Raw genomic sequence first — 24,904 nt, forward strand, 5'->3', positions numbered from 1 at the left:
TTTATTATAGTTAAGAGATGGTATTCTTTTACGTCGCATCAAACAGAAATCATCATTAAGTATTTAAGTGTGTACCATAATGTGGTCTGACGGAACATGGAAGTACGAAATCTTGGCCGATATTTTTCCCCTGACAAGATCCCTTCGTAACGGCGGGAGTGGAGGAGGGGCTATGGCTTCGCTTTCCCGAAAGCTCTCATCTTTCTCCCTTCTTGATGGTTCCCGAGCTCTAACTTTCTCTGTTTCGATCCTTCTCGCATCCCTTTTAATCTCGGGTACTTGCTCAATTCCATTTTCTAGAATATTTCCCTTTTTTTTTGCGATTTTTCGAGTTGTCTTAATCATACGAGAAAGATTTCGCTGTAAGAAGGTTTGGAGGTGGGAAGTGGAGAAGATGGAGGAGATGAACTGTTTCCAGCGATTCTGAGGGACGAGGCAGTGTCTAGAATTAATCAGCTAGGCAAGGTTCGGAAAACCATTACATTTTCTGTCAAATTTTTCATTTTTTTTTAAAAACATATATAAGATGGAGATATAGATTCCAATCAGTTCTTGAATCCAATGATGTGAAATTTTATTGTAGATTTTCTGTTTTTCGCTATTTTTTTGTAAGAATCTTGGTATTGCTTGATGTTGGTTTAAATATGAACAAGAGAACATGGACAAAGATTCACATTATTATAAAAAAAAAATAAAAAAGAGAGAACATGGATAAAGATGCTTCTTAGAAATTTTGTTTTTTGGTAGAATAATATGGTGGCTACCTTGAATCTTGAAGAAGGGTTATGCATTAATTTTGATTTTAATTAATTTTATATAGGTTCAAAAACTTCAAATTTTAACATGCTTCTTTAGCGTTATGAAGGTTAATATTTTTCCTTTTTTGTTTCTTTGGATTAATATGAACTAGTTTATGGAACAGAATTTTTTATTAGGTAGTGCTCTTTGTAAGCCACATGAATAAGAAAATAGAAGTTTGTGAAATGTATGTACTATGGAGATCATTTCTTGTGGGTCATGGATGCCAATGTATTGTATAAAAATAACTTCTGAAATATCGAAAATTAATATAATTTTACTAATACTGTTACTAGAAATATTATTTTTTTGCCTATGCTCTATTAGGTTGTCGTATTGAGTACATTTTATATGCTTATTAAAAAGATATTATATTTTTTCAGCTTATATGTTATGGTGAAGGCTAAATTCTTGCTTGCTTTCTTTTTCTTTTTTTTGTTGTTTCAGTTTTTGCATTATGTTGGCAGCTTAATGGTACATACCTTATGATGCCCTCGGCATATAAGACCAGCAGACAAAATGATATGACATGTACATGATTTTGTTTTTTATTTAGGCTTTGTGTGCATGTGAACTTGGACATTATGGGGGCAATGACATGGTGCTGGACCCAAAGAGTGCTAATCTGATGCAACCACATGCATAAAATTTCTTGTTGATCTAGGAAGGTTTAGTACTTGTTCAACATAGATGCTGCTAGAGTAGCTTAGTGAAGAATATTTTTGTTCCACTGGGTTGCTCTCAAGGATTCTCAATGCATTGATTATTATATCTAGGTGTCACAGGTTTGATTTGGGTAATGGTTTTAAAAGTATATTGAAGTTTTTCAAGGCTAATTAATTGGAACACATCTTGGTTTTTGTGAAGATCTTGCATGGAAAATCGGCTCTTGTTTAAGCATCCTAAATTTGGTTTTAATTGTACTGAGTTCAGGGTCTCATTCTTGCTCACGTAATATCATAACATGATAATTACTTAGGTGTTCAATCCCGTGATGCATGCTTGAGATATATAAAATGGCATCCAAGCAGTAATAGTCTAAGCTTATCTCTCATTTACAGTTTTTTGTTTGCCAAAATATATAAGGAATTTCAGAAGTGGTTGGCTTAAAATTTCTTGTTATTTGGATTATACTCTTATTGTGTAATACTGGGTACTCACTTTTTTGTGCAGTTTCTTACGAAGCATGATGGTATGAATTTCTAATTTGTTATATTGGTGCTTCAAGAAACATTCTTTCCCTCCTAATGGCAACTTTGGTTATTCTGAACAGATATCTGATGCTGATGGTTATCTTGAAAGAACATTCCTAAGTCCAGGCTCTATAAGAGCTACAGATCTTATCATGAGCTGGATGCAGGATGCTGGATTGAAAACGTATGTTTGTCTTTCATCTTTTTTCTGAGAATTATTTCGATGTAATTGATTGGTATACTGTTGACCTTCAGCTGGGTGGACCAAATGGGCAACCTACATGGTCGAACCGACACAGTTAATGCAACTGCAGAGACGTTATTAATTGGATCTCATTTGGTAATGGCTCAAGATTTGATCTTTCTAATCAGGATAACTTAATTCATGTAGCCTTGACATTTTGTGGCTTTTTGTGGTCTAAACAGGACACTGTTGTTGATGCTGGAAAGTATGATGGGTCATTGGGTATAATTTGTGCAATCTCTGCTTTGAAGGTTTTGAGGATTAAAGGGAAGTTGGAGAAACTTTATAGGCCAGTAGAGGTTAGTGTTTTTTCTACTTTTTTCTTTGCAAATAAAGTGCAAACTCAAGTGATGCATCTTGTAGTCTATCTTAACCAAATATCAGGACTTAACATGCCAAGATTTGAGCCTGCAATAGTATTCGATATACCTGTTCCCACTCCACAGCCATCCTGTGAATTACTTTGTCCGCTACAAATTGGAGTCATTTAGATTAGGCTTGGATAAAAAAATGTCCTGTTTTTGATATGGATCAGATATGGATTGCTTAGTGACATGATTCCAGCCAAAACTGACTCAAAACTGGTACACTCCATTTTTCACAATCTTCCTTGGATGTAAGACTTTTCATTTTAGTAATCACTCTTATGTAGTTAATCATCAATTTTGATGATAATTTATATATGGTTGTCATATGCAGAATGTGTTGCTAATGATTCTCTGCATAATTCTTAACTGTTCTTTCCTTGGGCCAACATGATTATGATATAACCAATTGACCAATTTATAGATGTTTCTTATGGTTTGTTGTTGGCTCACTCTTGACCTGGTTTGACCTGAAACCCAATGGATCAATATACAAAATCTTAAGTATGAACTTACCTTACCCAAACTAAATGAAAATACATTACTCTTGGATTCAAAATTTTGACATGATTTAAATACATTTTTTTTCTTTTTCTTTTTTTTTTTCTTTATAAGAATGTTCCAAATCCTGATTCAACCTGACCAGCTTCCAGCGCTACGCTCCTACTGACAGCTGTCATTATATTTACTGATTACCAGATTTCTGTGACAGACTATACTAGCACTGAAATAACTTGAACTCTGTATCTTCTTGACTGAAGGCCTGTCAGACACATGATATTGTTGTCCTTGCTTGTCATACTCTATTGAAACTGTCCTGTCATAGAACGATTACCAAAATGACATGTATTTCATGTGTGCCTGAATTAAAAGTCCATAACTGATGGAAATTCTTTGGTTTGTCTTCTAGTCTCATTTGACTATCACTATTTCCTTCACTCTAAAACTTTGGATGGTTAAGCACACTTATTTGTCAAGCTTGTGAAGCGTGTATTGGTGGAGGGGCTTAGCGTATAAACTTAATGACATTACCTGAGAACTGGTTCTGTTGAACTCTGGTTGGTGCTTGTTTAGTGTTGTTAGATGCCTTGAACTTTAGCATGGCTCTGTATATGATAATATGAACAGTTTTTTGCTTGAGAGAAAGCACAGCTGCATTCTGTGAATTCAATTATCAATCTTTTTCCCCCTCTCCCGAAGTCTTATGCAAATGTGTATGGACTTTATGAGCAAGATGAGTGAATAGTTCAGGACATACAGGTTTAGGTAGTAGAAGAACAGAGCAAGGAGTAGGAAAAGAAAAAACAATGAAAGAAGGACAAATTTCCATAGGAAAACTTGTGTACTTATCTAGGATCTTATGTCTAAGACCTAAAACTTGAAAAAACAGTGGTTTGTAATTATAAGATATACCTGAACTAGTACTTCTCAGGGGAGAAATATTCTGGATGCTAACTTTGCCATCAATAAATGGCTTCAGTTAGAGTCCTTGAGTCCATGGACTGGTCTGTATGTTTAGCTCTTTAGGAAGCTTAAGTAGAACCTTGTGGAAATTCTTGTTGCATGCATTTTGATGGGTATGGAAATTTGACAAGTTGTGCTATGGCGGATCGTATTCCGCATAGGATAAATTTTGAAGGGACCGCCTGAATGGAAGACATTATCTCCTCTCCTTCTATTGTCTGGTGGATCATTAGTTGATTGATGCAGAGAGCTAGTGAAAAAGGTAATGGATGGTAATCGTATAAACCATCCCCAGTATGAAGACAACAGTGATACTTCTCTCCGGCAATTATGTGGAAGTTTTCAACCTAAAGGATGACATTTTTCTTCAAGTTGATCTCGGGCCGCCACATTAATTTTATTAAAGCTAACTAAAGGTGTACGAAATTCAATGGACTGCTGGCTCTTTACAATCGATGCTATTTGGGGCTATGGACATCTATCAAGCAGTCTCTTGATTTGGAAGGAATTACTTACCACTTTACTTTCTTGATTGCAGATTGTCCAGCCAACCTTTTTTTCCCCCTTGCCTATCTCTATTTCTCTGGCTGCATAAACGATAGATTAGATCAGTCTATAGTTTTTTCCTCTTGATTTTGAAGCATTTGCTTTATATTTTTAGGCCAGTCTTGTTCCATACAATGGTGGTTATATAACCAGATTCCAAGGTAAACCTTGAAAGCTTCATTGGCAAGTGCGATACAGGATTTTTGGTCCCACCTTTCCTCAAATAATAGACAAATGTTCATGTATACCTGTTTCTTTTATTCTTTTACCCTTGTTTTAGTATGTTGATGCATATCTATTTGTCAAAGTTTGTAATGTTGAAATATTATAAATCTTACAATGTGTTTTGTGAGTATACTTACATCACACCATTCTTATTGCTGTAACTCTGCCGACAACCTTCAGGTTATTGCATTCAGCGATGAGGAGGGTGTTAGGTTTCAATCTACCTTTCTAGGAAGTGCTGCTATAGCTGGTATTCTACCTCCAACAGCATTACAAATATCTGATAAGAGGTTGTCTTCTAAGCATCACCATCACATTTCATATGCTAGTTTATTTCTTTCTGTTTATTTGATAGATGGAATGTATACAGTGGCATTACAGTGCAAGATGTTCTTAGAGAAAATTCTTTTGAGGCTACTGATGAAAGCCTTGTTTGGGTCAAGTATAACCCAAAATCAGTCTGGGGTTATGTTGAGGTATAATCCTTCTAATATGGCTATTCCTGTTGACCTTGACATAATCTAAATATACTTATAACCCATGTAATTGCATAGGTGCACATTGAACAAGGACCTGTACTGGAAACACTTGGTTATCCCCTTGGTGTTGTGAAAGGGATTGCTGGACAGACAAGATTAAAGGTTTGTAAGTTTAGCACATTCTTTCATATGGAAACCTATACAGAATGTGGCCTTTCTTTGAAAAAACAACCCAGGAGAAACAAAACTATTTGTTATAGCCAGTAGCAAGCAATTTCTAGAGCATTTAAAACATTGCTTTGGATATAAATGTATTGAATGCAAAGTCATAGCATCCTAAGAATGTGAAATTGATAGATAGATCATTTCTTAGATAATTGTTATCTCTGTAAAGGGAATTGTTGCCTTTGAAATTGCTTTCATGAGTAACTACTATTAAACTGGAGTTATTGCTTCTGGATCAATGTGCATCCTTCATGGATATTTGGAAACTGGTATAAATCACTAGCAGCTATTCTGATATATCAGGATAAACTTTTGGCTGTTTTAAAATTGAAATAATTAATGTTTTGCATGAGCTTGCGGTATGCACAATGTGCAACGGTGGTAAGATGGAAATGATACTAGCAAACTAAAAAATAGTATTAGGATTACATTTTTTTTAAAAAAAAATAGATGACCAGCGAGCTGTACAGATCTCAACCTTTGCACCATTGTTAATGCGGAGTTGATTATAAAGGCATACGATGTACAAGAGTTTTGAAAAGTGAGAACACTGTTTGGCTTTGTTCCAAAATTCCCAAGAAAAATCAAAGTCATCTGGAAGATCGTGTTATTTCTATTAATAATGGTGGTTTCTGAAATTTCTTAGCCAAACAGAAGAACCATTAGCTTAACTGTAGGACATGAATTTTGGATGAGGATTTTCATAACATAAACCTATGCTTCGCCAAGCTGGAGAAGATAATTAGCTGGACATTTCGGTTTTCCAAAATCTGGTATCCTGACACAAAAATTCTGGAGAATTAAACATGAATTTATGCTCATGGGATTCCAAAATAAAAGTGTTCTGCTTACATCAGCCATAAGCATCAGCACTCGGCTTTAGGGTTCCCTGTCGAAAAGACACGGAGTGCAAGTTATGACACTCAACTGAATTTTATGATTTTCCTGCCCGTGAGATTTATTATGTCAACATGAGTGTAGAAATTCTTCCCCCTGGTTTCATATTGAATTGTGAGCCCAGTAACTGCTTTTTATGATTAAAAATTGAATGCCAGATAAGAATCTAATTATTTCCTGAAAATGCGTTAAAGGTTGAATGATGCTTATCACAGTAGCATGTATTCTTGTTTCCTAAAGAGTAAACATTTGAGCTTTGCAAGATAATTGTTTAAGTAATCTCTAAGTTTAGATCTTCATCAGAATGCCTTAAAGAAGCCACTGAGTTTACCTGCAGTCACGCTCTAGGTTGAAGTAAGTGGGGCCCAGGGGCATGCTGGCACAGTTCCAATGTTAATGCGCCAAGATTCAATGGCTGCTGCTGCTGAACTCATTGTAACTTTGGAAACTCTATGTAAATATCCTGATAAGTTGTTCGCTTATGATGAACAATGTGGATTCTTCGAAAAGGAGTCTCTTGCAGGATTGGTCTGCACAGTTGGAGAGATATCTTGCTGGCCAAGTGCAAGCAATGTCATTCCTGGCCAGGTATTGGTTCACCATGCATCTCTTTCACATAAAAGAAAACAATCCAGGAATCTGACCATGTTATTTGTTTAATTCCTCAATGTTTATATATTTCTTTGGAAAAAAAAAAAAAACTATTTGCAGGTAAATTTTACTGTGGATATAAGAGCAATAGATGATGAGGCAAGAAAATCAGTAGTATCTGAATTTTCTAACCAGGTTTATCGAAAATGTGAGCAGCGGATGGTTAATTGTACCATTAAGCATAAGGTGTGGGGCTACAATCTTCTATTCAAATTTCCATATTGATACCTTTACTGGATTAACTATATGACACATTTGTCATTTCAGCATGATGCAGAGGCAGCCCACTGTGACTCGGAATTAACTCTGCAGCTTAAACACGCAACGAGTTCAGCTCTGAGGAAGATGCCAAGTGACATTCATGGTGACGTGCCTATCCTAATGAGTGGAGCAGGACATGATGCTATGGCGATGTCTCATTTAACCAAGGTCAGATATCTCATGCACTGTCCTTAACAAATTAATGGTATTTTCCCCCATGTTTGACTGGCTCATGGTATATTAGCAGGTTGGCATGTTGTTTGTTCGTTGTCGAGGAGGTATTAGTCATTCTCCTGAAGAATCTGTATTAGATGATGATGTTTGGGCTGCTGGTCTCGCACTCCTCCAGTTTCTTGATCAACATGTAAATCAGTAACGTGTCCCATATACTTTGATATACTTGTGAGAATTAATGTATCGCAGACAAACAAAGGTTAAAGCAGTAACCAGTGGGTTTGCTCGCTGCTTGCATGTCTTCATGCTAAGCTGGAGCATGTCATACTGTGTTGAAAATTAAAAAAAAAAAAAAATTATCTTAGATATGGGGAAAAAAATTAATAGGTATCATGCTCATCCGTGCCATGTACGTGTATCAGGTTAGGTACAGTAAACCTGTCAACGGATCGGTTTTGAGTCAGAACCTAAATATCCAGATTCGAATTCGATTTTAGTTACTGGTATCGGATCCGGATTCGAATATCCGACGGATCTAGCTTTGAAGTATCGGATCCGGATCCTAATGGGTCTTGAATATCCGGATTCGATTTTGAAATCCGAAACTCATATTCAAAATTTTATAAAAAAATATTTAAAAATTATATAATGATCTAAAAAAATATTTTAAAAATCATACACCGATTTTGAAATCTGAAACTTATTTTTAAAATTTTATAAAAAAAATATTTAAAAATTATATAATGTTCTAAAAAATATTTAAAAATTATACATCAAATAAAAATATAAAATTTATTCAAATTCAACAAGTAAAAATTCAAAAACATAACAACATACAATTATAATAATAATTTATAATTTTAATAACAACATATAATTATAATTATAAAGTACTCGATATATTATTTAAATTTAAATAACAACATCACGTTGTTTTATCCTAATTTGTTCTAACATTTCTCACAAGTCGTAATTTCAAACAACTTCTACCATGCCGTGGGATAATAATGAAGGTCTAATCAAAAGAAATATAAAATATTATTTATTAAATATAAAAAAAATTAATAAATATTTTTTTTGTTAATATAACAATATAATCAAAAAGCTTACTTGTTAATCTTTCATCATCAAAAAATTATATTATTTTGATGTCCGGTCCGACGAGCAATGGAGATGGAGATGAAATTGGTGCCACAGTTGAAAAGCAGGGTCGGTTGTCGGCGTCGTGGGATCGGAGCGATAGAGCGGGAGAGGTGGAGAGGAGAGGAGGGATGGTCGGCGGCGTCGAAGAGAGCGGGAGACTGAAAGACAGAGAGAGGGAGAGAGATTGAGATCCTAAAACACTAAACCCCTTACTCCCATCGGTCGGCGTGGGTCTGGGTCCGGCCACCGACGCGGTGGAGATGGAGAAGCAGTGCGTTCGGAGATGGAGCGGCCGGAGGAGCGGGAGAGGAGCCGAGGAGCGGAGGGAGAGGCCGAAGGAGGGGAGGGAGAGGTCGGAGGAGCGGGACTGCACGGGAGGAGCGGAGGAGGGGAGGGAGAGGTCAGAGGAGCGATTGCGCGAGATGCTGAAGGAGGGGAGGGAGAGGCTAGAGAACCGACTGTGCAAGAGGAGCGGAGGAGGGGAGGGAGAGGCCGGAGGAGCGATTGCGCGAGATGCCGAAGGAGGAGAGAGAGAGGCTAGAGGATCGACTGCATAAGAGGTCGAAGTGGAGGCATCGTCGGGATGGGAGATCGAGAGATAGAGAGAGAGGGAGAGAGATTCAGAGGGACGGACGGCCGACGGGGTTAATTGATAAGGGGTTTACTTAGGGTTTCGAAAGTTTTAAAAATCCTAAACCGTTGGATCTCTGATCTAATGGTTCAAAATATATATATATATATATATCGGATCTCGGATCTATCGGGTTTGGATATTAAATATCCAGACCCTATCTGTTTATTTAATGGTTAATCGGGTCCGGATCTTAGTAATCAGATCCAGTACTAATATCAGATTCGGATCCATTGGATAAATATTTATGGATCTCGGATCAGGACCCCCGTTGACAGCTCTAAGGTACAGTATTTACTGGTTGGCAGAGACCAGCACCTAAAACCTTGTTGATAAGTTGTTCATTTTGTTTTTTTTGTTTTATTTTGTTTTTTTTTTTTTTTTTTGAGATAAATTATTTCTTCAACTAGAAGAATTTGATTATGTTATGAGTTCCTGGGGTAACTTACTACATCCAGCAACATTGGAAACATTATTGTTTCATCGGTGAATGCAATTGCTCATCATTTTGTACTTCTCAGAGATTGAAGACGGAACAAATCAACCAACTTAAAATTTGACTGTTTGTCCCCATGGTTTCTCATGGGACTCACACTATCAGCCAAAGCAACCAAAAGCCAGTTCATTGATCATACCAATGTAAGTAAATGTGCCATTAGGTAGAGCAAGCTCATGACAAAATCCACACGGCCCATCCAAATTGTCAAGTTATATGATTTAGGCTTCTAGTTCTATATGCTTAATGTTTCTTTACATGATAAAAGAAAAAAAGAGAAATTCTTTGTGCCAGAAATTCTTTGTGCACCGCAGGCAATGGACGACCGTGCGCACTGTCCATAGTGATAGGCTCATGTCCAGGATTAGAAGAAAAATAAAATTTTATTTTTCATGCATCATGCCATGGCTCCACGCGTGAGCCAATTATCGCGGGCTGTACGTTCTATACCGTCCGCGGTGCACAAAGAATTTCTCTTCTTTGTGCACTGCAGGCAGTGTAGAAAATCCGACGTGAAGCGTACTGTCTTATCTCATTGATCCACATGATCATCATTTTCAATGTGCCTGCAGTTTTATCTTTTCGTTTAAAATTTTGAATAATAAAAATATCTTTATTTTTTAAAAAAATTATGACATCTTATATTTATATTATAACATTCTGCATTCAGAAAATTAATTTTTATCCATAAAATATCATAATAATATCATAATATAACGCAGGATGTCATAATTTTTTTCAACAAATAAGAATATTTTTATCATTCAAAATTTTTAAATAAAAAAATAAAACTACAGATATTAAATACGTATTGAAAAGTGATCGAACAAAAATATTTCTTTCATATTATAATATTTTAAACTAAATTATAATTTTCTATGTGTATCAAGACATAATATGCAACAGGATGTTATAATATGTATAATAGGTAAAAAGCTTCATAATTTTAAAAAAAAAATAAAAATAATTTTATCATTTAAAAGTTTTAAATGATAAAAAATTATATTTAACTATGCAAACTAATCAAAGAAGGTGATGCACCCTACGTCTGGCGTTTTGCCGGCGGTGCACAAAGAATTTCCCAAAGAAGAAAAGAACCCACATAAATGCGACCTGAGGAGTGGGGGAGGGGGCGACAAGAAGCGAACAGCCAAACGAGAATACCCGGCACGTCCGCTTGCTCGCTGCCGAGATCAGCCGCTCCTTCGACCACCGCACCATCCTCGACACCGCCCTCGTCCACCTCGCCGACGCCCTCTCCCCTCAACCGCCGCCGTCTCGACCACCAGCACCACCAAACAGTCTCCATGTCCACCGCCGACTCCGACGTCGCCGAGCTCGTCACAAGAACGGAGGTCTTTGATACTCGACCCCAACGCCAATCTGGTTCGAGCTACTGAGTCGGAGCCCGTCGAATGGATACCCCGGGACCGGGGTGGGGGCCGGCGAGGTGGCGGCGGGGGCAATCAGCTCTGCGGCAGCTTGCACTTTGGGCAAATGAACCTCCCTCATCGCCGCGCCGCGGCGAAGATCCTGTGAGGACCTGGCAGGTTCCCGGAGGCGGCGCCATCAGCGGCGGGAGGGGCGGGGTGGCGGCAGGACCGAGGACCGCCCCGTTCCTCGCGCTTCCTCCATCTCTCTCGGCTTCTTGAGCGAATTCGAGGGGGTTGAGGGCGGCGAGAGGCGATTTGAAGAGTGTATAGCAGAAGAGGGAGGATCTTTCCAGGTTCCTCTCTCTCCTGCTCTCTCGCCCCCTTGCGGTGATCCCCCGACTCGCCCAAATCGGGTCAAAACCTTATTAAAAATAGTGGAAAATTGCCCATGGTATCTCTCTTTCCTTCCCGCCAAAAATTAAACCTCTTCCCTAATCCGTGAAGGGCATAAAAGGAATATTATGGTTTTCTTTCTTTTTTTTTTTTTTTTTAATCAAGTGAGAATCGCGCGATCACAATTCCTAACGAGTTGGACGACTAAACCGCAATACCAAGAAAAAAAAAAGAAGAGTAAATTATAATATTTAATTAAAAATAAAAATTTGAGACCCAAGCTTTTTTCATCCAAATTCAAAGAATAATGAGGTACTACTGCTTTAGTCAAAAATATAAAATATTTAATCTAAATTATTTTTTATTTCCATATACAATGCATATTAAGGTTTAAAATATTGTTATTATAATGGTTTTAGGCCCCCTTGACTCTATTATAGGAGGAAAAAAATATATAATAACTGTTGGGTATAAAATACCCACAGCCGAAGTCCTCAACAGAATCAACGATTCCGCCCACGATGTCGACCTCAAGTAGACTCCGCCCGGACTCCTACGGGAGCCGGGCTCCGTCCTCAACGTCAACTGCTGGTAAGCCCTGTCCGGACTCCTACGGGAGCCGGACTTCGCCTTTAACTTTAATTGCAGGAAGACTCCGCCCGGACTTCTACGAGAGCCGGGCTTCGTCCTCGACTCCAACGGCTGCAGACAGACTTCGTCTGGACTCCTACGGGAGCCGGACTCCGCCGACAACTTCGACCTCAAGTAGACTCCGCCCGGACTCCCACGGGAGTCGGGCTCCGTTCTCAACGTCAACTGCTGGTAAGCCCCATCCGGACTCCTACGGGAACCGGACTTCGCCTTTAACTTTAATTGCAGGAAGACTCCGTCCGGACTCCTACGGGAGCCGGGCTTCGTCCTCGACTCCAACGACTGCAGACAGACTTCGTCCGGACTCCTACGGGAGCCGGACTCCGCCGACAACTTCGACCTCAAGTAGACTCCGTCCGGACTCCTACGGGAGCCGGGCTCCGTCCTCAACGTCAACTGCTGGTAAGCCCCGTCCGGACTCCTACGGGAGTCGGACTTCGCCTTTAACTTTAATTGCAGGAAGACTCCGCCCGGACTCCTACGGGAGTCGGGCTTCGTCCTCGACTCCAACGGCTGCAGACAGACTTCGTCCGGCTCCCGTAGGAAGCTGGGCTTCGTCCTCGACTCCAACGGCTGCAGACAGACTTCGTCCGGACTCCTACGGGAGCCGGACTCCGCCGACAACTTCGACCTCAAGTAGACTCCGCCCGGACTCCTACGGGAGCCGGGCTCCGTCCTCAACGTCAACTGCTGGTAAGCCCCGTCCGGACTCCTACGGGAGCCGGACTTCGCCTTTAACTTTAATTGCAGGAAGACTCCGCCCGGACTCCTACGGGAGCCGGGCTTCGTCCTCGACTCCAACGGCTGCAGACAGACTTCGTCTGGACTCCTACGGGAGCCGGACTCCGCCGACAACTTCGACCTCAAGTAGACTCCGCCCGGACTCCTACGGGAGCCGGGCTCCGTCCTCAACGTCAACTGCTGGTAAGCCCCGTCCGGACTCCTACGGGAGCCGGACTTCGCCTTTAACTTTAATTGCAGGAAGACTCCGCCCGGACTCCTACGAGAGCCGGGCTTCGTCCTCGACTCCAACGGCTACGAGCAGACTTCGTCCGGACTCCTACGGGAGCCGGACTCCGCATCTGATTTTGATTGCAGGGGATTCCGCCCGGACTCCTACGGGAGTCGGGTTCCGCCCGCAACTTCAGCTCCGAGAGGGCTCCACCCGAACTCCCACGGAAGCCGGGCTCCATCCACGACCCCAACCGCAAGGAGGACTCCGCCCGGACCCCTATAGAGGCCGGACTCCGACCGCAGCCGAGCTTCAGCCAATGGATCTGCGCCCCCTGGCAGGTCACAATAACAACCATGATCCTGCTCTACTTCCTACGGTGGATTTCGCGCAGCTCCATCACCCCTGACAGGCCGCAGTAACGGTCGCAGCCCTGCTCCACTTCCTACAACGGATTCTGCGCAGCTCCACTACTCCATGGCAGGCCGCAATAACGGCCACGATCCTGCTCCACTTCCTGCGACGGATACCGGGCGATTCTCCCATCCGCTGGCAAGTCACGACAACGGACGCTGCTCCACTCCTCGCAATTGATTCCACATGGCGAGCTACGGCGATAGCCACGATTCCGCTCCACTACCCTTCGCAATAAATTCCTCCTGACTATGGGCGGCCCACTACCAGACGGTTACAAACGTCGCCATCAATCCGTTACCTCCTCCGCCTATAAAAAGGGGGACCCAGATACGTTATTCTTTAAGCTCTCATTTTTCATCTCAAAACTCTGCTAAATTCTCCGTTCGAGCACTCCATTCTTGTTGAGGCAGAGAACTGACTTGAGCGTCGGAGGGTCTTGCCGGAGCAACCCCACCTCCGGTTTAGACTTCCTTTGCAGGTCCCGACGGCGACCGCGACTTCCCCGACTCCAGCTTCTCCGGCGCAAGCAGATTTTTGCACCAACAGGATTGGCGCTAGAGGAAGGGGCTGTGTCTTCGCAGTACCCTTGTTCTTAAAGGAGCGTTCAATGGAGCCGCCTCCGATTGTCTCCTCCGACACCCACTCCTTGTTTCCCCCCGTGGGATCCATACTCGATGCCTCCACGCAAGGCGTCCACACGACGGTCCACGGCCTCCGCGGCCAGATCTCAGGCTCTGGCCTTCCCTCCTGTTTCTCAACCACCTCCTCCTCCTCCTCCGGCGGCGGCGGTCGGCACGGAGCAGTTTGACTTGCTGGCACAGCAAGTCAGAGGCCTCGTCGAAGCTGTGCAAGTAATGCAGCAGCAGCAGCAGCAGCCGCAGGCGTCAGCGCACCCGGAAAGGGCATCTCCGGAATGCCAGAACCCGGCGGCGGGACGGGCCACCTGGGCCAGCCGCCCCGTCCTTCCTGGGAAAACAAACCCGAGGGTAAAGAGCCCTCAATCGGACCATGACTCCACCTCTGGAAGATCCCTGCCCCCGTTCTGCCAGAGGACCCTCGAGACTCGAAGTCGAGAGGATTTTCTGGACCGGAGGCTCCAGGAGATGAACCGGCGGATTGAAGAACTCCGCCATGCGCCTCCCGCTTACGGTGAGGATATTTGTACTGACCCTCCCTTCTCCCAAATGATCATGCAGGAACCGATCCCGCCAAACTTCAAGCTTCCCCAGTTCGAAAGCTACGACGGGACTTCGGACCCGGTTGATCATCTGGAGGCCTTCCGGACAATGATGCTGCTTCACGGTGCTCCTGATGCCATCTTATGCCGGGCTTTCCCGTCTACCTTGAAGGGAGCGGCGAAAAATTGGTACTCGGCTTTAAAACCGGGTACCATCTTTTTCTTCGACCAAATGAGCCACCAATTTGTGGCCCATTTTGTCAGCAGCCGGCGCCCCCGGAAGGGTTCGGAGTCCCTCATCAACATCAAGCAGAGGGAAGGGGAGTCCATACGGGCATACATCAACCGCTTCAACATCGCAGCGCTGGAGGTCCGGAACATGGACCAATCAGTCGCCATGGCCGCCCTGAAAGGCGGCCTTCAGAAGAATGATCTGTTATTCTCCCTGGAGAAGAAGTATCCCAGGGACTTTGCTGATTTGCTGGCTCGGGCTGAAGGATACGCCCGAGCGGAAGAAGCCTTCAAAATGAAGGATGAAGAGACGGCGAGGGAGCGGCAAGCGGGAGACTCGAGTAAACCCGCAGTTGAGAAAAGGCCAAAGGAAGCCCGGCTGCGCTCTCGATCCCCTCCCGGGCATAAGCGCGCCCATACTCCACCCCGGGCGCGCAGGCAGAGAAGCCCGGATCGCAGGGTTCGGCGGGGTTCCCCACCAGGAAGATTCCGCAACTACGCCCCCCTCAACGTCTCGAAGGCCCAGGTATTGATGGAGGTCAGGGAGCAGCTCCCTAGGCCGGAGAGGATGCGCACACAACCCGGGAAGCGCAACCCCAACAAGTTCTGCCTCTACCACCGCGACCACGGCCACGACACAGAGGAATGCATCCAGCTCCAGGATGAGATCGAGGAGCTCATTCGGCGAGGTCGACTCGACAGGTTCATCCGCCGCAGGCTGAGGGTAGAGGAGACCGACCAAGAGCCCTTCTGCAGCCTGAACCGCCAAGAAGGGAAGAGCAACCCGGGGACCGACCTCCCATCGGGACCATCGACTCCATCACCGGAGGGCTTCAAGGAGGAGCGGGCCACCCGCGATCGTGGAGCTCGGAACACCTGTAAATGTATCACTTACGATTTCACCTTGAATCTAAATTTCTTTCTACTTAACGTACTCTTCCCATCTAGTGTGGATTAATTATGACTGGATATGACTCCTCCAAAAATAAAGTTATGTCAGGAATGGGGGAGAACCCCACCCAAGCATACCCAAAATGAAAGTCCGACTATCTCAAAATCGGATGGGGGGAGAGGCCTTACAACACCCTAATGTGCCCCCACAGCCATGTCAGGAACAGAGGAGAACCTTGTCCTGACATGAGCAAAGTCAAAGGCCCGGTTCTTTTAGACCGGATGGGGGGAGAGACCTTACAACGCCTTAATGTGCCCCCACAGCCATGTCAGGAACAGGAGGAGAACCTCGTCCTGACATGAGCAAAGTCAAAGGCCCGGTTCTTTTAGACCGGATGGGGGGAGAGGCCTTACAACGCCCTAATGTACCCCCACAGCCATGTCAGGAACAGGAGGAGAACCTCGTCCTAACATGAGCAAAGTCAAAGGCCCGATTCTTTTAGACCGGATGGGGGGAGAGGCCTTACAACGCCCTAATGTGCCCCACAGCCATGTCAGGAACAGGAGGAGAACCTCGTCCTGACATGAGCAAAGTCAAAGGCCCGGTTCTTTTAGATCGGATGGGGGAGAGGCCTTACAACACCCTAATGTGCCCCCACAGCCATGTTAGGAACAGGAGGAGAACCTCGTCCTGACATGAGCAAAGTCAAAGGCCCGGTTCTTTTAGACCGGATGGGGGGAGAGGCCTTACAGCGCCCTAATGCGCCCCCACAGCCATGTCAGGAACAGGAGGAGGACCTCGTCCTGACATGGGCAAAGTCGAAGGCCCGGTTCTTTCAGACCGGATGGGGGGAGAGGCCTTACAGCACCCTAACGCGCCCCCACAGCCAAGCCGGGAATGGGAGGAGAACCTCGCCCTGGCTCGAGCAAAGGGGAAGGCCCGGACCCCTACGGGAGCCGGGTTCCGTCCACGACGTCAAGGAAGACTTCACCCGGACTCCTACGGGAGCCGGGTTCCATCCACGACGCCAAGGAAGACTTCACCCGGACTCCTACGGGAGTCGGATTCCATCCACGACGCCAAGGAAGACTTCACTCGGACTCCTACGGGAGCCGGATTCCGTCCACGACGCCAAGGAAGACTTCACCCGGACTCCTACGGGAGCCGGATTCCGTCCACGGTGCCAAGGAAGACTTCATCCGGACTCCTACGGGAGCCGGGCTCCGTCCACGACGCCAAGAAAGATTCCACCCGGACTCCTACGGGAGCCGGGTTCCACCCATGACATCTGCAGCAAGAGCTGATGGTGGCGAAGCCCGGCCGTCCAACAAGATCGGGTGAAAAGAAAAAGCCCCTCATTGGCACCTCCTCGATCCTATGCAACCCCGCGAAAAGCGGAGGAAGGCCTTCACTCCGAGAAGAGGAGGAAATTTAAAAAGGAAGGATGACGAACTACGACGGGAACGGACGAAGGATGAACCACACCAAAAGACCTAAAGGACTTCGTCCCAACTGAAACGGAGAGTTCCTACCGAACACCTCCGGCCGCTAAAAAGACTTTCAACACTGGTTAGGAAGACAACGATATCCCCGAAATAATGCGGAGCCTGGACGGCCAAGCTCAGGCTTGCGGCCATGTACGACGAAGGCGAGCTAACGCATCGACGACCGGGCGCCCCCTAACGACGTCTACATCAGACAAGTCAAATGACAAGAAAGGTTCGGCGGACAGCAATTTAGTACAACGTGCGGATGAGGTAACACAAAATACCTTTTTTATTCTATTTCCGATATACACACTACAAAGCTCGGAAGGCCAAGGAAAGAAAGGCAAAACGACAAAAAGGAAGTAAATACATGAAAAGACAAAAAGACAAAAAGAGCTCTAAGGAGGCCCTGCTCCCTCCGACCTAGAATTATCTACTCCGTCTCTTAACCAGGACTGTCTCAGATTCTCAATTTCTTCTTCTAGCTCTTCCCTCTTCCGCAGCGCGTCTTGGAGCGCCCGACGAAGTTGCTGGCTCTCAGCCTCCGCCTCTCGACGCCTCTTCCTCAAGACCTTGGATTCCACCTCCGCGTCCGCGACGGCCCGCCGCTCGAGTGCCAGTTGGATCTTCACTTGTTGCAGCTCGGCTGTCTTTTCTCCGAGGGAGACAGAAATCCCCTCAACGGTGCCTCTTAGGGCTTGGAGCTCTTCAGAATCTTGGGCGGAAGTAAGCTGTGCCCTGTTAGCCAGCTGCCTCTGGATACGGACGACTTCGTCGGCCACCATCCTGAATCTCCCTTTATACTCTTCCACCTGCCTGCGCCAGCTAGCCCGCTGCACGTCGTGGCTCACCTCGGCGTCCTGAAGCTGCTGCTGAAGGTCGGAGACCTTCTGCGACCACCTCTGTTCATCATCGACCCGGGCCAAGAGCCGGGATGAATTTCCTTCCAGCTGGCCGATCTTCCCCTTCGCAGCTGACAGTTCCACCTTGAGGGCACTGATCCTGACGGCCTGGGCCCAAATTCGGTCGCTGGCGCTCTTCTTACATTCCTCGAGTTCCTTTGCGAAGTTCGCCTTCCTCCGGCTATACCCATGATCCCCTTCACATGGAGACTCCGAAAGTGGGTGGCCTCAGCGGTGGCTTCAGAGTGACCTTCTCTCGATTTGCGGAGCTCGCCTTCCGTCTTCTTCAACTTCTTTGTCAGGTGAAGGACTTCCTTCTTCAGCCGCTGGATCGTCGATTTCAGCGGGACCCCCAGGGGCAGGGGGAGCACTTCTGCAGGGCACTGCCATCGGAAGGCAAAAGCGTCAAAGCACGACTTATTGCAAGAAGAAAAGCAGAGAGAAGGAGGGAGGGGGAAGGAGAAGCCGTCCGCAACAAGAAATTCAACTTTATTGATTGAATGGTTTTTAAAGACAAACGGAAAAGAAAAATTGCGACGAAGTAAAGGTACAAGATCGAAGGTCTCAGACCTCAGGGGCGGGGGGTGGAGAACTTGGCGCGGGGGCTGCGACAGCAGTGGCGGCTGACGAGGGGCCGGCCTCGTCCTCAGACTCCTCGCCTAGGAAGCTGAGGTCGAGCTCTGAGAATTTTCTGGCCACCTTCTCTTGGCAGAGCTCGAACCTCTTAATGAACGCTTCCTGGTCGAACTGGACATTCAGGTCCCTCATCTCCGTGGAGGCCTTGAATTCCTCCACCGCAAGGGCTCTGGCCTCCGAGACCAGGACCAGAGTTTGCTCGACCAAGTGGGTGACCTCGACCTCCGCCTTCCTCGTCGATTCCTCCAGATCTGCCTCTCCTCCTCCCGGGCTTTCTTCTCCCTTTCCAGGGCCTCCTGGAGGGCGGCTACTTCGGCCGTCTTTGCTTGGAGGCGAGCAACCTCCGCCTGACAGCGTTCCTCCACCTGGAGGATATCCCTCCTCGTGCGGCTCACCGCCTCGATATAGGCGAGGAGCTGGTGCCCAATCTACAAGGACGGCTAGGGAATCAGAACAAAGGCCGAATAGCCATGTAAATGAAGAGTCGCTTACCTCAAGGAAGGACCCCAAAGAATCCCAAGCCCGCTGCTCAGGATCGGCGCGGTCGATCCTCTCCACGACGTCAGGCAGAATGCAGCCGTCGATCAGCCGCCTGATCAGGTCCCTATCGTAGAAGGGATTCTCCGACCCCTCTTCGGAGCAGAGGGACTCGTCCGCAGCATTTCGACGGCTACTCGCCCTGCGGGCCACCGATTTCTTTCTTTTCCCCGCGGCGGGCGCCTCCGTAGGGCGAACCCCCGGAGCGGGGGCCCCAGTTGGCGGACTCCTGAGGAGGCCCGGGGGGCCGTTGGCTCAGCATCCGAGGGAATGTCGATGGCCGGGGCCACCTGGACGGGTGCAGCTAAGCTCGTCTCCTCCGCCCTGGCCCTCTTCGCCGATCCGGAGGTCGCAGCGCCCTTTCTCTTGTGGGCCCTCATGCCCCTGGCGAGCATCCGCGCTGCTTCGCGTCCATTCTTAAAAAAAAAAAAAAAAAAAAGAAAGAAAAAAGAGAGAGAAAAGGAAAGAAGAAAAAGAAGCAAACCAATCAGTCAAAAAAAAAAAAGAGAAAAGAAAGAAGAGAGAAAGAAAGAAACAGAGGGGAAAGAGAGAGAGAAGGAAGAGGAGGAGGAAGGCATGAAAAGAGAAGATAAGGTAAAAGATGAATACTCGCTGGATCCTGGGGACTCAGGCCGATGTTGAAAAGAAACTGCTCCCTCAGAAGATTGGGAAGGAAGGAGCGGAATAAGCTAGAAGCTTCTGGGCGGCCTGGAGGTCGTCCTCCCCCAAGCTGGGAGCCCGGCGGACAGAATCCCTCAGAGAGCCCCAAGGGGGCAGGCCCAGTTTCAGGGTCGGGCAGTGGACGAAGAGGTATTTCCCTTCCAATTGTGGATCGAAGAAGGGGCGCCTTTCAGCAACCCCTTCTTGCCGAACTGGAGGGAGAAGTACCACCAGTCCTTCGCCGAAGGATGGCGCTTGAAGGTATAGAAGTGCCTAAACAAGGAGAGGGATGGCTGGACCTCGACTACGTGGCAGAGGGAGAGAAATCCTATCAAAAACCTAAAAGAATTCGGGGCCATGGAAGCCAAGGAGATGTCCAAGAAACGGAAGAGGGCAACGACAAAGGAAGGAAGCGGAAGCCGGAGTCCGGCACGGAACGCTTCCTGGTACAAACAAAAGCGACCGGGAGGAGGAGTGCTGGCCCGGTCAGAAGGGCCAGGCAGCTCCAGGTCGTACTCCGGAGGAACTCCGTACTGAACCCTTATCAGAAGGAGTTCCTCCGAGGTCAGGGAACACGGAATGGCGTCCGGCGCGAAAATCGGGCGGAGCCCAGCCCCAGACGCGGGTTCGTCTGCAGAGACGGGGACCTGGGGGTTTGAGGCAGAAGAACTCCCAGAACTGCAGGGAGCAGAAGAGCCGGAAGACATTTCGAGTAGTTTCGAAGGGGGGCTCTAAAGGACCCTAAGAAGACGGACAGAAGGGGGAACGAGAGGCCACAAGAAGCTAACTCGGAGGGATGCAAAAAGATAATGACAGAAAAGAAGTCCCTAGGTGGTGAGAAGAAGGTTGGCGGTGCTGGAACTAACCTATATCGCTCTGAGGGACCTGAGGGACGAAAACAGGAGATGCCTACGGCTCGAGAAGACGCCCACTGAAACAGGGCTCTCGAAGAGAAGGCAGACGCTGGTAAGAACTCAGGAACGGAGTAGGGCACCTAAAGGTGGGAGGACGGGTTTAAATAGACCCTGGGATCCGGCGCCATAATGATCGCGAATCCCCCCAAGCCAGCCCGCATCCGACACGTGTCCCACTCCCCCTGGCAGGCGGCTAAAAGCGGCTGGCAGTTGGCAGGGCCATTATTGCACCGTACCTGGGCCAGCGTTCCTGCGGAAATTTCGAAGAGTCCCTTCGTACCGCCCCAATTCGAAAAGACTCCGGCACGCGCGCAATTAATGCCCAAAATATCTGGGGGCAGCAGTGCGCGGGATTCGAGGGGACGGCTTCGGCCGTACCCATCTCTCTGTACTTCCTTCGTTCAAATTCAAACTCGGAAGTAGGGGGACTGGTGTTGGGTATAAAATATCCACAGTCGAAGTCCTCAACAGAATCAACGATTTCGCCCACGATGTCGACCTCAAGTAGACTCTGCCCGGACTCCTACGGGAGCCGGGCTCCGTCCTCAACGTCAACTGCTGGTAAGCCCCGTCCGGACTCCTACGGGAGCCGGACTTCGCCTTTAATTTAATTGCAGGAAGACTCCGCCCGGACTCCTACGGGAGCCGGGCTTCATCCTCGACTCCAACGGCTGCAGACAGACTTCATCCGGACTCCTACGGGAGCCGGACTCCGCCGACAACTTCGACCTCAAGTAGACTCCGCCCGGACTCCTACGGGAGCCGGGCTCCGTCCTCAACGTCAACTGCTGGTAAGCCCCGTCCGGACTCCTACGGGAGTCGGACTTCGCCTTTAACTTTAATTGCAGGAAGACTCTGCCCGGACTCCTACGGGAGCCGGACTTCGTCCTCGACTCCAACGGCTGCAGACAGACTTCGTTCGGACTCCTACGGGAGCCGGACTCCGCCGACAACTTCGACCTCAAGTAGACTCCGCCCGGACTCCTACGGGAGCCGGGCTCCGTCCTCAACGTCAACTGCTGGTAAGCCCCGTCCGGACTCCTACGGGAGCCGGACTTCGCCTTTAACTTTAATTGCAGGAAGACTCCGCCCGGACTCCTACGGGAGCCGGGCTTCGTCCTCGACTCCAACGGCTGCAGACAGACTTCGTCCGGACTCCTACGGGAGCCGGACTCCACCGACAACTTCGACCTCAAGTAGACTCCGCCCGGACTCCTATGGGAGCCGGGCTCCGTCCTCAACGTCAACTGCTGGTAAGCCCCATCCGGACTCCTACGGGAGCCGGACTTCGCCTTTAACTTTAATTGCAGGAAGACTCCGCCCGGACTCCTACGGGAGCAGGGCTTCGTCCTCGACTCCAACGGCTGTAGACAGACTTCGTCCGGACTCCTACGGGAGCCGTACTCCACCGACAACTTCCACCTCAAGTAGACTCTGCCCGGACTCCTACGGGAGCCGGGCTCCGTCCTCAACGTCAACTGCTGGTAAGCCCCGTCCGGACTCCTACGGGAGCCGGACTTCGCCTTTAACTTTAATTGCAGGAAGACTCCGTCCGGACTCCTACGAGAGCCGGGCTTCGTCCTCGACTCCAACGGCTACGAGCAGACTTCGTCCGGACTCCTACGGGAGCCGGACTCCGCATCTGATTTTGATTGTAGGGGATTCCGCCCGGACTCCTACGGGTGCCGGGTTCCGCCCGCAACTTCAGCTCCGAGAGGGCTCCGCCCGGACTCCCACGGAAGCCGGGCTCCATCCACGACCCCAACCGCAAGGAGGACTCCGCCCGGACCCCTACAGAGGCCGGACTCCGACCGCAGCCGAGCTTCAGCCGATGGATCTGCGCCCCCTGGCAGGTCACAATAACAACCATGATCCTGCTCCACTTCCTGCGGCGGATTTCGCGCAGCTCCATCACCCCTGACAGGCCACAATAACGGTCGCAGCCCTGCTCCACTTCCTACAACGGATTCCGCGCAGCTCCACTACTCCATGGCAGGCCGCAATAACGGCCACGATCCTGCTCCACTTCCTGCGACGGATACCGGACGATTCTCCCATCCGTTGGCAAGTCACGACAACGGACGCTGCTCCACTCCTCGCAACTGATTCCACGTGGCGAGCTACGGCGATAGCCACGATTCCGCTCCACTACCCTTCGCAATAAATTCCTCCTGACTATGGGCGGCCCACTACCAGACGGTTACAAACGTCGCCATCAATCCGTTACCTCCTTCGCCTATAAAAAGGGGATCCAGATACGTTATTCTCTAAGCTCTCATTTTTCATCTCAAAACTCTGCTAAATTCTCCGTTCGAGCACTCCATTCTTGTTGAGGCAGAGAACTGACTTGAGCGTCGGAGGGTCTTGCCGGAGCAACCCCACCTCCGGTTTAGACTTCCTTTGCAGGTCCCGGCGGCGACCGCGACTTCTCCGACTCCAGCTTCTCCGGCGCAAGCAGATTTTTGCACCAACAATAACTATTATGATATGTTATTTAGAAATATAGTGATATGTTATAACATGAAAAATTATCATTACTTTTTTGACTATTTGAGATTTGCTTTATAAATTTCATTAGTCAAGTATTTCTATCTCGAATCCTCTCGATGTTATTTTAAATTGCTTCATATTTTTTGTCACAATCTCCACCTATGTTAATTTAGATCAATCACCATCCATATTAGTTTAGGTCCCTTTTCTCATATTTTTTATATTATTCAATATAAGTTAAACTGCTCCTTCTAACAAGAGTCTCCTAAGAATTTTATTGTATATATCTGTATCCTCTAAATTCAGTTTGTTATCTCTTCATTTTTTATTTTTACAACTCTTATGATTTTACTAATATTTTATTTTCTTAATCTTTTCTTTCTAATTTCGCCACACATTTATCTTGGTATTCTCATTTTTGCTATACTTATTTAATTTTCACAAAATTTCTTTATTGCCCGTCCCTCTAAGCCATGTAATATTGCAAGCTTTCCTTAACACATGCCCCTAATATGTACACATCAATCTTCCTCTCAACACTTCCAGCCACTTCCTGTTACCTCTCTCTCTCATTATTCTTTGCAACATGAAGGCCATGAAGCCCCTCTTTCTCCTGTGCTCCCTCTTCCTCCTCCTCCTTCCTCACTGAAGTTTATCGCCATTGCTTCAATCCTGACAGCAGTTGTTGCCATTGGAGTTCTCCTTTGATCTTCGGGAGGTCGGTTGCTGCCCGCCGAAGGGGGAACAATGTCTTTTTCATAATTATAAGGCCTCCCCAACAGGTATTCATACTTGCACACTGGGCTAATTCGCATCCTCCTCCCAGCCGCCTTCGAGAGCTTAACATCATCACCTTGTCTGAAGGATCGGACCCATGGCACAATATCCAGTTTGTGAGGTTTGTGGCCTTGTCATCAGCCATGGTCGACTCGTTTGCCACCAGCTACTATAAAAGGTCTCACCTCAGCAAGACGCGGCTGGTGGAGGACCTGCTGACCACGTCCACGTCCGCTCGAATGCCACTCATAACCATGCGCATGGCTCGGTGGTACTGGCGTCGCCACAGGAGGCCTCGCTCTCTGAATGAATCCGGCAACGGGTTATTTCCCAAGCAAGCATGGCTGCTAATTGGTGAAGCAGAGTATTTGTTTGATTAAATCGTTGAGACAGTCTCTTGCTATTGGCTAACTACTGTAAAGTTGTCAACTTTGCTGCTCTTTTTAGAAGAGCGATGGTTCTGGCTGGTTCAGTGAGAGAGAATTTTAACGTTGGGAGTACCTACAAGAAATGGAAAGTTGGTGGTGGAGTATAAAAAGTACCACCAGCGATCTGGCTTTTCTCTGCTTTTATTTGTACCTTTGTTGCAGCATTATTGGCCAACCATAAGAAAGGGGGATATG

At 47.0% G+C, this 24,904-nt stretch overlaps 1 protein-coding gene and 1 pseudogene across 6 annotated transcripts; both read left to right on the forward strand.

The window, feature by feature from the left end:
* Nucleotides 1-109: 109 nt before the first annotated feature.
* Nucleotides 110-7,794, forward strand: LOC105039699 (probable allantoate deiminase). Of its 6 annotated transcripts, none has more exons than XM_073249281.1 (12): nt 110-275; nt 368-465; nt 2,072-2,175; nt 2,247-2,331; nt 2,418-2,534; nt 5,016-5,125; nt 5,206-5,311; nt 5,390-5,476; nt 6,785-7,024; nt 7,148-7,273; nt 7,355-7,516; nt 7,593-7,794. In XM_073249281.1, the coding sequence occupies exons 1-12, from the start codon at nt 173-175 to the stop codon at nt 7,722-7,724; spliced, it is 1,470 nt and encodes a 489-aa protein (XP_073105382.1). In that variant the 5' UTR covers nt 110-172; the 3' UTR covers nt 7,725-7,794. The 6 variants fall into 6 exon arrangements, with proteins under 6 accessions (XP_073105382.1, XP_010914254.1, XP_073105383.1 ...); XM_010915952.3 differs by having other exon boundaries at nt 111-275; nt 371-465; XM_073249282.1 differs by having other exon boundaries at nt 113-275; nt 7,596-7,794.
* A 3,413-nt stretch (nt 7,795-11,207) lies between these two features.
* On the forward strand, nt 11,208-24,639 carry LOC105039752 (zinc transporter 3-like; annotated as a pseudogene).
* Nucleotides 24,640-24,904: the final 265 nt, after the last annotated feature.

The sequence above is a fragment of the Elaeis guineensis genome, chromosome 1 (assembly GCF_000442705.2).
Source record: "Elaeis guineensis isolate ETL-2024a chromosome 1, EG11, whole genome shotgun sequence".
In the NCBI taxonomy this organism is placed as follows: domain Eukaryota; kingdom Viridiplantae; phylum Streptophyta; class Magnoliopsida; order Arecales; family Arecaceae; genus Elaeis; species Elaeis guineensis.

Excerpts from the sequence above, each read along its gene's own strand:
- LOC105039699 (XM_073249281.1), top strand. The coding sequence starts at position 173 with ATGGCTTCGCTTTCCCGAAAGCTCTCATCTTTCTCCCTTCTTGATGGT. Across the intron at positions 5,312-5,389 it reads CAGTCTGGGGTTATGTTGAG|GTGCACATTGAACAAGGACC; the intron begins GTATAATCCTTC and ends GTAATTGCATAG. Across the intron at positions 5,477-6,784 it reads CTGGACAGACAAGATTAAAG|GTTGAAGTAAGTGGGGCCCA; the intron begins GTTTGTAAGTTT and ends GTCACGCTCTAG.